At 29.2% G+C, this 15,219-nt stretch overlaps 1 protein-coding gene across 2 annotated transcripts in view; it reads left to right on the top strand.

The window, feature by feature from the left end:
* The window catches only part of LOC107444584 (beta-1,4-glucuronyltransferase 1), a 34,596-nt gene extending 22,334 nt beyond the window's left edge, over positions 1 to 12,262 (top strand). The window contains exons 2-3 of one of the 2 annotated variants that reach the window (XM_021146094.3): positions 4,125 to 5,265; positions 11,923 to 12,262. In XM_021146094.3, coding sequence (XP_021001753.1) covers positions 4,138 to 5,265; positions 11,923 to 12,117 — 1,323 coding nt within the window. In that variant the 5' untranslated portion in view covers positions 4,125 to 4,137 and the 3' untranslated portion in view covers positions 12,118 to 12,262. Of the gene's footprint in view, positions 1 to 1,841; positions 2,375 to 4,124; positions 5,266 to 11,922 lie in introns of those variants that run through there. The other variant, XR_006224688.2, reaches the window with a different exon arrangement.
* Positions 12,263 to 15,219: the final 2,957 nt, after the last annotated feature.

Consider the following 15,219-nt stretch of genomic DNA (forward strand, 5'->3'; position numbering starts at 1 on the left):
CAATATAAATTTGTTATGGTTTCTTTTGTTTCCCTTCATTTACAAAAATTCACTATCAACAAGTGCTACAAAAAATTAGGGCATTAAAATAAAACAGAAAAACTCTTAAAACCAAAATGACTGTTAGAATTCCCAAATATTTCTATGCAGGTGATTAACATTTGTTCGCTGTAGCGGTAAATCAGAAGTTAGTATCAGCATAATGTTATTTGTAAGCCAAATTGGATTTCATGAAAATTTTTCATTACAAGAAAAAGAAAAAATCATACATCATATTTTTTCTTGCAAAGGTCAGAATTCTTTGCTAACATATTTTCATGCTTACATTTGTTATTCTAAATAATCGTCTTCAAACTACTTAGCAATAGTTTTAAGGAATTAAATTTAGTAAATTAGTTGATTTTTGACTCATGGTTATATAATTATTGCGAAATCTAATAATATCTCTAAGATTATAGGAAATTTTTTCTCAAACGTTGCAATCTACTTGAACAAATTTCGAGATGTTGATTTTATTAAGGCATTATTTATGCATCCTCTAGCTATTTCTCGCAGTATAAAACTGTTGGAAATTTCAAGGAAAAAATGGTTAAAGAACAATTTATTATATTGTTATTTTACCATATTCAAACAAAACAGTCAAATAACAATGAAAGGATGGTATTTAAACTGTTAACTATGAGAAAAACCGTTTTGTTAGCGCATGTATATTGTAAATTAAGAATGGCAACAGCGGTCATGCTTAGTCCGAATAAAAGCGCAAATATATTGTAAATTAAAAATGGCAACAGCGGTTATGTTTAGTTTGTTTTGAGATTTAAAAATTTTTAGAACGTCAATATGAAATGTACGTGAATGTAATAAGTTACGAGAGCATTATATTGTCCATAAATGTTTGTTTTTATAAAGAATTTAGTATTGTTAAATAAAAAAAATGTAAATGCATAAGATGCCAACAGTTTATTAAGTACTTAACCTTGTGAGGATTTAATTTTTGACTGCGTCAACCTTCATCTATCAAAAGGTACCTCAAGATAGAATCGAGTTAACATGTCTTATATACTAGCGATTTGGTATTTAATATTTGTAGTGGTAGTTAGTTATGCCACAACCTCATACATTTAAACAACCAGAATTGTATCGCACCAACTAGGCACACCTAATGAAGACACTTAGTTCCTTGCTACTATTTACAAATTATAGCCTAGAAGGATAATCTCTCAATCTCATGACTGAGAGAATATGAGCTCGAGTTCCTGCGTTGTCAAAACAATATTTCCTTCATTCCCTTCAACGCATGACGAGTTTCCAGTGTCCTGCACTCTCCATATTGTACCCTGTATTATTAGATACGATATTAACAGTCCAGGTTGGCGCATAGACGGCTGCACCATAGAGCTGCATAACACATAAAAGTCTAGTATTTTCCATGTTTTACGATAGGTGAAGCAAATTATTTAAATGATACTCGGCTGTTCATTTGATAAAACACAACTAAACCAAAATGTAATTCAAATGCCTATTACAAAACGAAAAGCCTAGCTCCGGTGAAGAGTTAAATTTCTTTTTTTACTGTTTTAAAACCATGCTATTTGTAAATGATTAAAAAACCGTATAGTTTTATATTCATGGTTTTTTAATCATACTAGTTGTAAACGATTTTGAAACCGCAAAAGTAAAAAAAAAATTTTACCGTTAATTTTACGGGTAATTAGATGTACAGATTGCTGCCAGTTGTTCAAAATGAAAATTCTAACGATGCATGATGTCTTTTGATGCATAAATGTAGTTAAAATAACTATATATTTTCTTAACTTTTTTTTTCTTTTTGTATGTTCTAGGTGTCATCACATTATGCGGCAGCGTTGCCGCCTATCATGTAGTCGATCATCGATCTACGTTTATGTGACAGCTATAGCTCTCTTCACACTTTGCAACATCCTTGCTATGATATTTATATCCAGGACATCAAAAAAAGATAGTCTGATTTCAAATCTCATAATAAATGGTGAAGTAGCAGCACCTTCATACAAAGATGGTGTTTTACTTATTGGAAACCTTTTATCAAGTTTTCCTTTCAACTTCAACCAATCTTTTTCCAGAACGGACAGCAAACGTACTTACATAATCTATGATTCTGTCGTTACAGGCAATGCGTATGCCGGCTACAGTGAAACCGCATACGTAACACTGGCAACTCAAAGCTCTGTGGATAGACTGAATTTGTTAATGGAAATTGCCGATACATGGAAGGCTCCAATGTCCATAGCTGTGTTTGTTCCTGGAATAGACTTTTACATTGCAAAAGTTTATATTGCTTATTTAAGACTCTGCTCACAAGTAATCCGTACAAATGCAACCTTCCACTTTTTGTACCACCNTATTACTCAATATTAGTTCTAAGAAACCAGGCCTTGAGCTAACAAACCAGTATTTTGTTGGCGTCAGCGGGACGTTGACGTCACGCCGACGCCCAGATAAGGCGCTTGTCCTAAGAAACCAGACCTTTATTTGTAAGCCAAATTGGATTTCATGAAAATTTTTCATAACAAGAAAAAGAAAAAACCATACATCATATTTTTTCTTGCAAAGGTCAGAATTCTTAGCTAACATATTTTCATGCTTACATTTGTTATCCTAAATAATCGTCTTCAAACTATTTAGCAATAGTTTTAAAGAATTAAATTTAGTAAATTAGTTGATTTTTGACTCATGGTTATATATTTATTGCGAAATCTAATAATGTCTCTAAGATTATAGGAATTATTTTCTCAGACGTTGCAATCTACTTAAACAAATCTCGAGTTGCTGATTTTATTTTAAAGGCACTATTTATGTATCCCCTAGCATACAGCATAAAACTGTTGGAAATTTCAAGGAAAAAATGGTTAAAGAACTATATTGTTATTTTACCATATTCAAGCAAAACAGTCAAATAACTATGAAAGGATGGTATTTAAACTGTTAGCTATGAGAAAAACCGTTTTGTTAGCACATATGTATTGTAAATTAAGAATGGCAACAGCGGTTATGTTTAGTTCGAATGTAAGCGCGTATATATTGTAAATTAAAAATGGCAACAGCGGTTATGTTTAGTTTGTTTTGTGACTTAAAAATTTGCAGAACGTAAATATGAAATGTACGTCAATGTAGTAAGTTACCAGTGCTTTATATTATCCATAAATGTTTGTTTTTGCTTTTTATAAAAAATTTATTATTGTTAAATTAACTATATAAGATGCCAACAGTTTATTAAGTACTTTACCATGTGAGGATTTAATTTTTGACTGTGTCATCCTTCATCTATCAAAAGGTACCTCATGATCGAGTTAACATGTCTTATATACTAACGATTTGGTATTTAATATTTGTAGTGGTAGTTAGTTATGCCACAATCTCATACAGTTAAACAACCAGAATTGTATCGCACCAACTAGGCACACCTAATGAAGACACTTAATTCCTTGCTACTATGTACAAATTATAGCTGAGAAGGCTAATCTCTCAATCTCATGACTGACAGAATATGAGCTCGAGTTCCTGCGCTGTCAAAACAATATTTCCTTCATTCCCTACAACGCATGACGAGTTTCCAGTGACCTGCACTCTCCATATTGTACCCTGGATTGTTAGATACGATATTAATAGTCCAGGTTTGCGCATAGACGGCTGCACCATAGAGCTGCATAACAAAAAAAAGTCTAGTATTTTCCATCTTTTACGATAGGTGAAACAAATTATTTAAATGACACTCGGCGGTTCATTTGATAAAACACAACTCAACCGAAACGTAATTCGAATGCCTATTACAAAACGAAAAGCCTAGCTCCGGTGTCCAGTTAAATTTCTTATTTTTACTGTTTTAAAACCATGCTAGTTGTAAATGATTAAAAAACCGTATAGTTTTGTATTCATGGTTTTTTAATCATACTAGTTGTAAACGGTTTTGAAACCGCAAAAGTAAAAAAATTTCTACCGTAAACTTTACGGGTAATTGGATGTACAGATTGCTGCTAGTTGTTCAGAATGAAAAGTCTAACGGTGCATGATGCCTTTTGATGTATAAATGTAGTTAAAGCAACTATATTTTTCTTAACTTTTTTTCTTCTTTTTGTATGTTCTAGGTGTCATCACATTATGCGGCAGCGTTGCCGCCTATCATGTAGTCGATCATCGATCTACGTTTATGTGACAGCTATAGCTCTCTTCACACTTTGCAACATCCTTGCTATGATATTTATATCCAGGACATCAAAAAAAGATAGTCTGATTTCAAATCTCATAATAAATGGTGAAGTAGCAGCACCTTCATACAAAGATGGTGTTTTACTTATTGGAAACCTTTTATCAAGTTTTCCTTTCAACTTCAACCAATCGTTTTCCAGAACGGACAGCAAACGTACTTACATAATCTATGATTCTGTCGTTACAGGCAATGCGTATGCCGGCTACAGTGAAACCGCATACGTAACACTGGCAACTCAAAGCTCTGTGGATAGACTGAATTTGTTAATGGAAATTGCCGATACATGGAAGGCTCCAATGTCCATAGCTGTGTTTGTTCCTGGAATAGACTTTTACATTGCAAAAGTTTATATTGCTTATTTAAGACTCTGCTCACAAGTAATCCGTACAAATGCAACCTTCCACTTTTTGTACCACCGCGATATGGCTCCGGCCGAAAGTTACATATCTGGTCATGAATATGACCACCATTCTCTACCGACTTGTACTAGGAGCAGTGAAGCTTTACCTTTGTTGCTTCGATACAGAACTGGGAGTTTTAAACGGTGGTGGCAACAAGCTCTTCATCCACAAAATCACCTGAGGAACGTGGCGCGCAGAGGCGTGAGAACTCCGTTTCATTTCCTAACTGATATTGACATTATGCCAGTAGCGCATCTATCTGAACAGTTAGATGTCTTCCTTGAACAATCATTAAATGCCAAACCATGCCCAAAGTGTGTGTACGTTGTCCCGACGTACGAAATGCCTGAACGGTTGCCAGTGCCTCAAAACAAAGCTGAGCTTTTGGACAGAATTAGTAAAAAGCAGAGTAGGCCTTTCCATGCAAAAGTTTTTATTCATAACCAGTATGCTACCAACCATACGCTCTGGGAAAGATTACCCAGTACAAACCGTTTAAGAGCTGCATATAAAATAAGTAACTATGAATTTTTTTACGAACCTTTTTATGTTGCCCGAGCAAATGTGCCCCTTCACGATGAAAGATTCATAGGGTATGGTTTCACAAGAAATACTCAGGTAAGCTTAATTTTTTCAGTACTATCTCATCAAACACCATTTTTCATTGTCCTTAATAATAATCAGCTATTCGTATTTTTTTGCCAATAGTTCTGATAATTAAGTCATTTGAATCCACCCACTAAAAGAATTTCAAAATCGTATAAATAATCTTACAATAAATAATCTGCATTATTTGGGAAAAGTGTAGTTCAATTCTATGTTTTAAATTCGAACAAAAATTTATATCGGTACGTTATCTATAACACCTATTGGTCCAATGAGTCTTTCAAATACCAGCACTCGCAAATTACTAAATATTCATTAAATTTTGTGTTAACTTATTTACACAACTAGGAAACTCCTCTCACTAAATCCCGTGCTTTCTTCTCATTCATCATTGTTTCTTTCTTTTTTTCATGAAAAGATACCCAGTTTTAAAAAAGAATCAACAATATTTCCAAAAAACGTAGTTAAACTTAGGAATACTGAACGTGTGACACAATAAGCAGTAATTAATGAATAAGAAATAGTTTTGCTTGTTAACAACATATAACAATAACCACATAGGAATTCAAATTTAAAACAGTTTTTATTTCTTTTTGAGCCTTTTATGCAGTTAAAAATTTCTACAGAAAGCAGCATTTTATTTTTTACTCTCTTATTTTTTCATTGTATTTATACTTTTTTTTAATTACTTTTGACATCATTACAAGAGCGAGATTATAAGATGCAGATTGCGAGAGAGATAAATTTTTCTACAACAATTGATTAATAATTATTATTCAAAGTAAAGAAACGAAATGATAAGAGCTCGTGACAAAAAACACTTAAAATTGCATTAACTTTTGAACAAATTAGAGTTTCAAAAGAAATCTTAAAAATCGCTAAGTTTACAAGGGAAAATGGTGTTTTCAGCACACGAAACACGATTGTAAAATTGTTCACAAGGTATTTTTTACTTCAGTTAATAAATCATAAATTATTTATCAAAACTTTTTTTATTCCATCATTTTCCTTCTATGTTCTTCTACCATTTTTCGAAATTTATAGTTTATAATATAGCTTATATGTGTAACATAAAAGCTTCAATTAGTCTTTTTACATTATTCCTTTTCTGTAAATCTTTTTCTTAATTTATTATTCGAAACAAAACACTCTTTATCCCACTTTAATATTCACATCCTGTCTTTTAATCTATTTAAGTTATGCAATAATTAACAAAATAGAAATGAAAATATTAGAATTGCCTGATACCCGATTGTGGCTAATAAAACTACCAATTAAAATTTGGACACAAAAAGTACTTTAAAAAATATCCGAACTAAAAATTTTGCAAAACTAACCATCCGAAAAGGAAAAAAAACTTTGTAAATGTAAAACAAACCAAAGGTAATCTGAAACTTAACCGAACTTGCACTTCAAATTAAAAAATTTAAAAAATAGCTAGGTCAGTTGAATTTTAAATTTTAAAAACTGATTGACCTTATACCATACTAAGTTTGAAAGCTTGCATTGGATTTCAATTAGTGATTAATTATGTCAAAACAGGTTGTATTGCAAAATTGCAGAAAACTGATCACTTTTTTTTATTATAAAAGCAGCTTGTTTTTACATATTTCTCCAGAAATCCCGGTTAAAATTTGCAATAAAAATATCAATACTGAAAGTAAAGTTAAAAATAAAAATAAAGAATATATAAACAAAAGAAAGAGGAAATTAAAGAATGTTAAATCAAATAACAATAAACAAAATAATGAAAATATTCAAGAAAATGTTAAATTAAATAAAGTTTTGGACATAAAAAGAAGTAAAAACAAAAATTTTAAAAATGTAAACAAAGCAAAAGTTTTATAACGACCACAGTGCTGACGTAAAATGTCCTCAGTAGTAGTCGGATCATGGGCTAGAATTCCCTTCTCGTCGGGTTAACCATGAGGAGGTTTCCGTTGTTTACCTCACCTTGTAACGCAAATGCGTATTATTTCCAACAAAAAGTCCTCTACGAAGGCTTTAGCTTGTCGCAATGCTTGATCCAGGAGATCCCTTATCTTTTGGGTTTGATTCAAAATTACAATGCTACACTGATAGTCATAAACTCAGAATTGGTTTGGCTGTTTAACGCCAGTTATAAAATTGTATAAAATAATTTAACTACACGCGTTTTTTAAACAGACCACTAAAACATAAAAAAATTAATTAAAAATGCAATTTTAAAAAAATATATATTATAAATATTTATAATTATAATATATAATTATAATATATAATTATAATATNAAATATATTATAATTATATATTATAAATATTTTACTATAAATTTTGATATCTCTTAACTCTATAAGGGCCCTTTGACCTATAGTTTTAAATCCGTTCAATTTTTTCATGGGTTATTATGTGTTGTGTTAGTGTTCATTTTTATATAGAGATCCTTTGACCCTGCTGGACAGGGTCCTGTTGAGTAATTTTTTTTTAGCTGGCAATACGCACAATTAGTGAATATGTCAAACTGTTTTATGCTTTAATTGTTTTCATATACAATCTTACTCGCCTGACATATTCATGGGCTGTTGCCATGTATTTTATGTATGTTAGGTAATTTATGTATTGTAATGATTTTGAAATTTTAATAAACATTTACCCGTATGCCCTAAATTAGGACAGGTCGGTGTAAAATCTTCATATTAGAAATATTTAAGTAGTAAAAAATTTTACAATATAAGCTATTTTTGACATAATAAACTGTATTTAAATTTCAATCGATACGTTTAAGTGCAAAAATCCCAGAATCACGTGGAAAATATAATTAAATAAGGGGTTCATATATTCTCAAAGACTTTCATTTCAATTGAATTAACAACACGGCATCAGTTTTCCTGGAACATATAGGCATGACGAAATACAATAAAAGTTCATATTAGAATCATAAATATGAACTATTTAAAGCCATTTCTTGTGAAAGCGTCTCATCCAAATGCAGTTCTCTATTTTGTAACAATTGATGATCAGCAATAAAACATGAAATGTCCTCTCGTAAAAGTGTTGAGTAAAAAATCTTGTATGTCCCAGTGGAACTCGCAGGAAATAAAACATTTTATATGTCATGGAATAACAAGTAATTGCTTCTATTTGTAAAAAAAGGAAGGTCGAAGCCGATTTGTATCCCTGCAGTAGAACAAAAATCGATGCACTATTCCCATAGGAGACGTATCACGTGATAGTCACCATAAATAACAATGCTTTTTGCCTTAAAAAAATCCATGGCGTAATGTAATTCAATTTCGAAAATGTATATTATTATCTTTCATAAAAATAATAACATAATATTTCTTGTTTTTATGTATGAATGCATTTTTTATTTTTATGTGTGAATATATTACAAAAATAAATTTAGCACTAAATATTTTTAAACCCTTTCAAGAAAAAAATAACATGTAAAAGTATTTACAACTAAAATTTTACTTTTCGTTTATATCTTTTTATTCTATTAATAATACAACATATTACTTCGTGTATTCAATTATATGGTTTAATTTAACTGTTTCCTCTAAAGAAAATATGATTTTAAAAATATCGAAATTTTTTACTTATCAATAAGAACCATAAATAGAAGGAAAATCCATACACTATTTCCATAGAAGACATACCACATAGCATTTACCATAAACTACATTGCTTCGGTCTTAGAAAAAATGCATGACTTTGAAAAATGTATTACATTTAATTACAATAATGTCATAGTTTTTTTTTATTATACTTATAAATGTCTACATTACAAAAACGTAATTTAGTATGTACATTTTTAAAACCCTTTAAAGAAAACAGAACATGTAAAAGTATTGACAATTAAATTTTATTTTTCATGTTTTCCTTTTTTTTAAAATAATACAACACTTTATTCAGTGTACTCAATTATAATTTATAATGTTTATCTGCATTCTCAAAAGAATAAATGGAAAAATCGAATACTGTCGATTTATTGATAAAACGATAAAAAGATAAATACACTAACGTGATATCTTTACTCGGATTTTCATTAGAAATACCATTACTTTAGAGCAAAAACTAGGTTAAAAATCGACTTTTTATATTGATTAAATGTGCTTTAATTCTTTTGGTTGGTTTAAAGAAGAATAGAAAATTGTAATTAGTTGCAGTGTTTTGAAAACTTATGCGATCTTGTGTGAACTATCAGAAGTATATATTTAACAATCGTAACTAAAATCAGAACTATATATTCAACATACAACAATGATATATATAACATTAGAGTTATCGTGTAGAATATTATCATGTGTATTTAGTATACACTTTTGTTGCTGTTATACTGTTGATTTATGAAATATTTTATTTCAGTTAAAATAAAATAATATCTGTCTAGTTTATGCTATTTTAACTGCAAAACTTTACCATTATTCTGCAATTTTAAGGAAAAATATCAAACAGTTTTATATACAATAATAATAATAAAGATAAAATTCTTAAGATTGGAAACAAAACTTTATGATTATCTTCCAAGCTAAAAGCCTTAACAAATAAGAAATTAAGCAATAGTTTATGAATGTACTGATTTATTTTTAAATGATCTTTATCAATGTTTGAAATTGTAAAATATAAAATAGATTTTTTTTAATAAATTGCAAGTAGTTAAACGTGTTATACACATATTGAGAAATCACGGATAAAATTTTCAGAAATAATGTTATTTTTATTCATGGCAAATAACCATAAAGCCAAAATAAATGAAAACAAGGTTTGGTCCCTTTTTTAAATACTAGCAGTGATTCTACAGTTATTTATATTCTCAACACCGCAATCACTTCATTCCATTTTTTCAAATAATCAGATTAAAATTTAAATTCGTTTACTACTGAAGGAATGATTAAATTAAAGTGAAATCATTTATTTTATTGTAAATATGTAATATTAAACTAATTATTAATACTCTCTTAAATATTGACCTTCCTAACAAAAAAGAGAAAACTTTTAAGATTGATCTATTATAATTTAAAGGGTGAAGTAAAACTATTTGAACTTAAAAGCATGAGTGAAAAATTAAATATTTTTTTAAAAAATATAATTATAATTTCTTAAAGTGAATTACTCTTATTTGAAATTAGAAGCATGGATAAAAATTGAACTGTTTTTCACTGAATACTTAGACTATAATATCTCAAAGTGAACTCTTATTTTAGCTTAAACAGATTCAGTAGAACAGATCCAATAATTTTCATTCAAATACTGTTCAATACTGCTTACAAATTTTTAGTTAATCTAAATTTTTACTTGTTATTTATTTTCAAATTTTAAAAAAAATAACTAGTTCTGATAATAAATTTATAAAAAAAATTCTTTTTAGATAAAATCGACAGAAAAAAAAACTTTTTTAAACAATGCATTAGTAAACTTATACATAAGTTATCAATGATTTATTTAATTCAAAGTTATTGCTATTAGCTAAATCATTGCTATATCTGTCAAAAACTATTCATTCGACAAATTTAATAGTCTTTAACTCAGGCGAGAGCACTTTAATTATTTCCTCAACAATGCATTAGAATTTTTGACCTTTCATTGCCAAAATATATATATATTTACGAATAACTATCGTGATTTATTGTCGCTGAATATAATTTGTAATAAATTTCTACAATAAATGGTTGATTAATTCTTAATCTATGTCATTTTACCAGAACTATCGTATACTTCACATAATGTAATAAATAATTATTATTGAAAAGATTATTAATATTGATGCTCGTATGATTCACGTATGGCAAATCTTCAAACTAGGCGCCTGTTTTTTGGGCGTTTAAAATGTGTCGACTCTTATTTCCAATTTGTATATTTTTGAACTGAATGAAGTTTATATCAAAGTAAAAATAATTTGTATTAAATTAACGCGTTTATCAGTTGTTTTTCAAAAATTAGTTCCATTAAAAAACAACCTCGAACTAAAATGCTGCTCCAAGTTGTAACATTTCTTACTAGTACATATCTTTTATATACAAAATAATTACAACTTTTAAGTTAATCCGTCTTACACTTGATAATGATTGCAATAGTGAACCACATGGAAGAGCAAAATATACTTCTTCCCTAAACACGCTTAAGCGATATGAATTGTTTAAGTTTATGTGAATTACTCCACAGTAACTAATTCATTCATATTTTATGCATCATGTTCCTTCACCAAAGCCATAAATATATATTCCGAGAATACTTGATAAAAAGGTAGTAAAAATTAGACATACGAAGGAAGTTAATATTTAAAAAAGGAATAAATAACAACCAATATAGGAAAATCAGTTATGAGGAAAGGCACTGAACTAAGACACCAAAACCTGCTTGATTGCTGGAGAAAACAGAAAGGAGCCGAAAGGTAATTATCAAAAACACCTCCAACATATACCCGGCAATCAAATAGGATTTAATATGTTGAATACCCCTTTTCTCTATAAAAACTCATCAGATTTCGATACAGTTTTTTTTTCTCGTTTAAATACAAAATTTCAAACTCCCAATGAGCATACTTTTCTAAGATTGAAGGTAAAAGTTTATCATTGCGGTATACGATGTATATAAAACTATATACATCATATACCGCAATATATAAAATGCAATTTAATTTCAAGATGTCTTTGTTAAATAATGCTGATAATCATATATCTTTTCAGGTATTTGAAATGCATCTCGCCGGATTTGAATTGTGGGTACTGAATCCAGCATTCGCAGTGCATAAAGGAGTACAGAATAAACGGGGAAGAGGTGCCTGGAGAGAAAGACAGAATATTATAAATCGAAAGCAATTTGTTCGTTTCAAACACGAAATGTCCATCAAATACCGGCCACAATCTAAACTTATAACATGAGTTCTCTGCCAAAACATTATGTGTGATAAGATGTAATAATTTTTATACGAAAGGAACTACTGAGTCGCGGATTAAAAATCATGGTAATTTTTATGTGAATAAAAAGAAGCATTTAAGACTTTTATCTAATAAAACTTTTCTTTTATTTGTTTGTCTGAATGAGTTGTTTAAAGCAAAATGGTGCTCCAATTGACACCTTATTAACAGTGTGCGTAGCCAAATCTTTCAACAAAAAATAAGCACATTTTAAGTTCTTTTTAAGCACTCAAGATATTTTTAAGCACTATATACATTAACAAAATGCAAAATAATTTTCAAAGAATTTACACGATCATGATAAAATAACTAGTTTCTCAAAAAGAAGGCTTTTCTTGATTATATTAGCCACCATAAAAAGATCGAGAGATTTTTCGGTTCGATTTCAGAGGGAAGAAAATGAATCCTAAAATGGAGAATATTTTGCAAAATGCAGAAGAGTTGCACATGAGAGTGCAAGAATCTCACCGAACCTAGCTCAGTATACGCACATGCTGACCCGCAAGTATTTCTTCAAACATATAAAATGATTGGCGCTTTCATACGCTATGGACTGACGGTACGTCGAAATGCATTGTATTTGAATGAATTGAGAAAAAGTTGAAAAGAACAGTGTGAAAACCACGGTTTTGCCAATTGGAAATACTTGGCGAAAATCGACATGGTAAAGAAAAAAACTCATTTTCGAAAAGGGAAAATTAAGCACTTTTTAAAAACACCCAATTAAAAAGCACCTTCAAGGGGTTTTAAGAAACGAAATCGAAAATAAGCACCTTTAAGCACTTTTTAAAAACGCCACGCACCATGTATTAAGGTTAAAGCAATTTCGCTCAGAATTAGGGGTCAAAGTTGAAATTTATATATTTTTACAAGTTTAATAATACGTATATGACTGTGATCACGTTTATATTTTTTTTACTAAACTTGTCATTTCAATCAATTACCTAATTTTCTCGTCTTATATTGCAAGCTAATTTGATCAGAAGGTATGAAAAATGAGAAGAAAAAAATGCACAGTGCACATAATAAAAAAAGTTTCTCCCTGAATAACTTTTGATCTAAAGATCTTCATTTTCTAACACACAATCCTTATAGTTTGAGTGAGTGATCTCAAATATGCAAATTAATAGAGCAGACGATATTTTAAGTTACGAAATCAGACGCAAAAACGTACTTTCTCTTAATAAATATAACATTGTTTTTCGAGCAATTCAGATTTCCGACCCCCAAAATATAGAGGGTAGCCGAAATCTGGAAAATATAGTCCCAAATGAAATCCGCTTATACTAAAATAATTTCAAATGAGATATAACTTTTATTAAGTATTTAATATTTTTTATTATTTATTTCAGTCGAAAAAATTTTGAATTGTAATATATATAATTTTTTTCACCGTATTAAAGAACGTTACTTAAGATAGCACAATATTATATTTGGGAAAAATTGGCAAAAGATCCTAATAAATCTAATTTTAATTATACTACTTTTTAAAAATTCGATTTCTCAGGAACTATTCGACAGATTACGCTCAAATTTTTCATTTTACCACTTAAAATCACATTCCTTAAAAAAAATGTGAAAAATTGTATACCTTAAAATTGAAAATTTTTTCGACTATAATTAATATTTAAATAAAATAATACAAAATTAAAAAATACTTACTAAAAGTTTTTTTGTGCATAGAATTATATTTAAACGAATTTTAAAAATTGCGTGCAAAAAAATTTTAATTCGTTTAAGAGGTCCCGAGATATGGTAAAATACGCAAAGATCCCAGATTGCGGCTATCCCCAATATTTTAGGGGTCAGAAATCTGAATCCGTTAAAAAAATAGTATGTTAATTCAGAGAAAGTACGCTTTTGTGTTTAATTTCGTAATTTAAAAATATCGTCTGCTCTAATTAATTAGCATATTTGTGATCATGCTCCTGAGCAATTAAGTATGATTCCCAGAAAATGAAGATCCGATCATTAGATCAAAAGTTATTCAAGGTGGTCCTTTTTTTATTTTGAGCACAGTACTAGAATAATTATATTTATCGAGAAAACGTTTATTAGATAATTAATTTAGAGCGACGTCATTTTTTTCAGTTAAATATTTTGTACACTTGTTAAATAATGAGATGTTTTTAATTCAATTACAAACATGAGCAGTTTTAAATTCCATTAATTTTATTTTTTGATTTATGAAAAAAAAAAGTACAGCTATCTGAAATCTCGTATAGCATAAATCTATAAATTTGTAATAAGAAAAAAAGAAGCTAAAAGGAAAAGAAATCCATTTTGATGAAAAGGAACATTTTTATCTTTTCTTTTTCATTAAAAAAAGAATTTTTGTAGTTCGAACTAATAAAAAATTCAGCACCATACTTCTTCTTATCGAACGAAAAAAAAAGTGGATAATGAGTTTTCACGCGCCATTCTAAAACTTGTTAAAAATAGAATAAAACAGTAATAATTTTTTGTGCAATGAAAAACACAAGGATTTTTTTGTCGTATTTAATTCATTTTTGACAATTTTAATTTGGCTATTAAACTTATTCCGTAACATATTTTCTCAATTTGCAGTTTAGCATATTTCCAAACCAATGTATTTTAGAAATATAACTACGAAGTCGTACATAAATATTGATTACTAGCCACCTAAGGCGGCCAGCTGTCCGCCACTCTGAAGGTTTTCACAAATAAAGTTTTTTAAAACATAGCAGGAAATCTGAAGATTAGTGGACAATTAAAGTGTTCCTGTCCAGCAATTTTGTCTTCATATCCAGTTCTGCTGCAGATGTGTTATAGCTCTTGAGGATGTTTGAAATTATATAGCTACAACGCTTAAGAAAAAAAAACTAAAATGCTAAATACATGAAAAGAACACGAAAACGAATAAATTTTTTATGGTATCAATTTCTATTTCTATATAATTTTTTATAGTATCAAATTCTATTTCTATATCTGTTACGTCAAGCACTCAGGTATTATAATTTGATCTAGTTGTGCTTGTATAATTTTGATCTAGTTGCGCTTTCTACGTCATTTTGTTAACATCGTTTGGTTTGTTATTTAACATCG

The sequence above is a fragment of the Parasteatoda tepidariorum genome, chromosome 4, assembly GCF_043381705.1.
Source record: "Parasteatoda tepidariorum isolate YZ-2023 chromosome 4, CAS_Ptep_4.0, whole genome shotgun sequence".
NCBI lineage: Eukaryota > Metazoa > Arthropoda > Arachnida > Araneae > Theridiidae > Parasteatoda > Parasteatoda tepidariorum.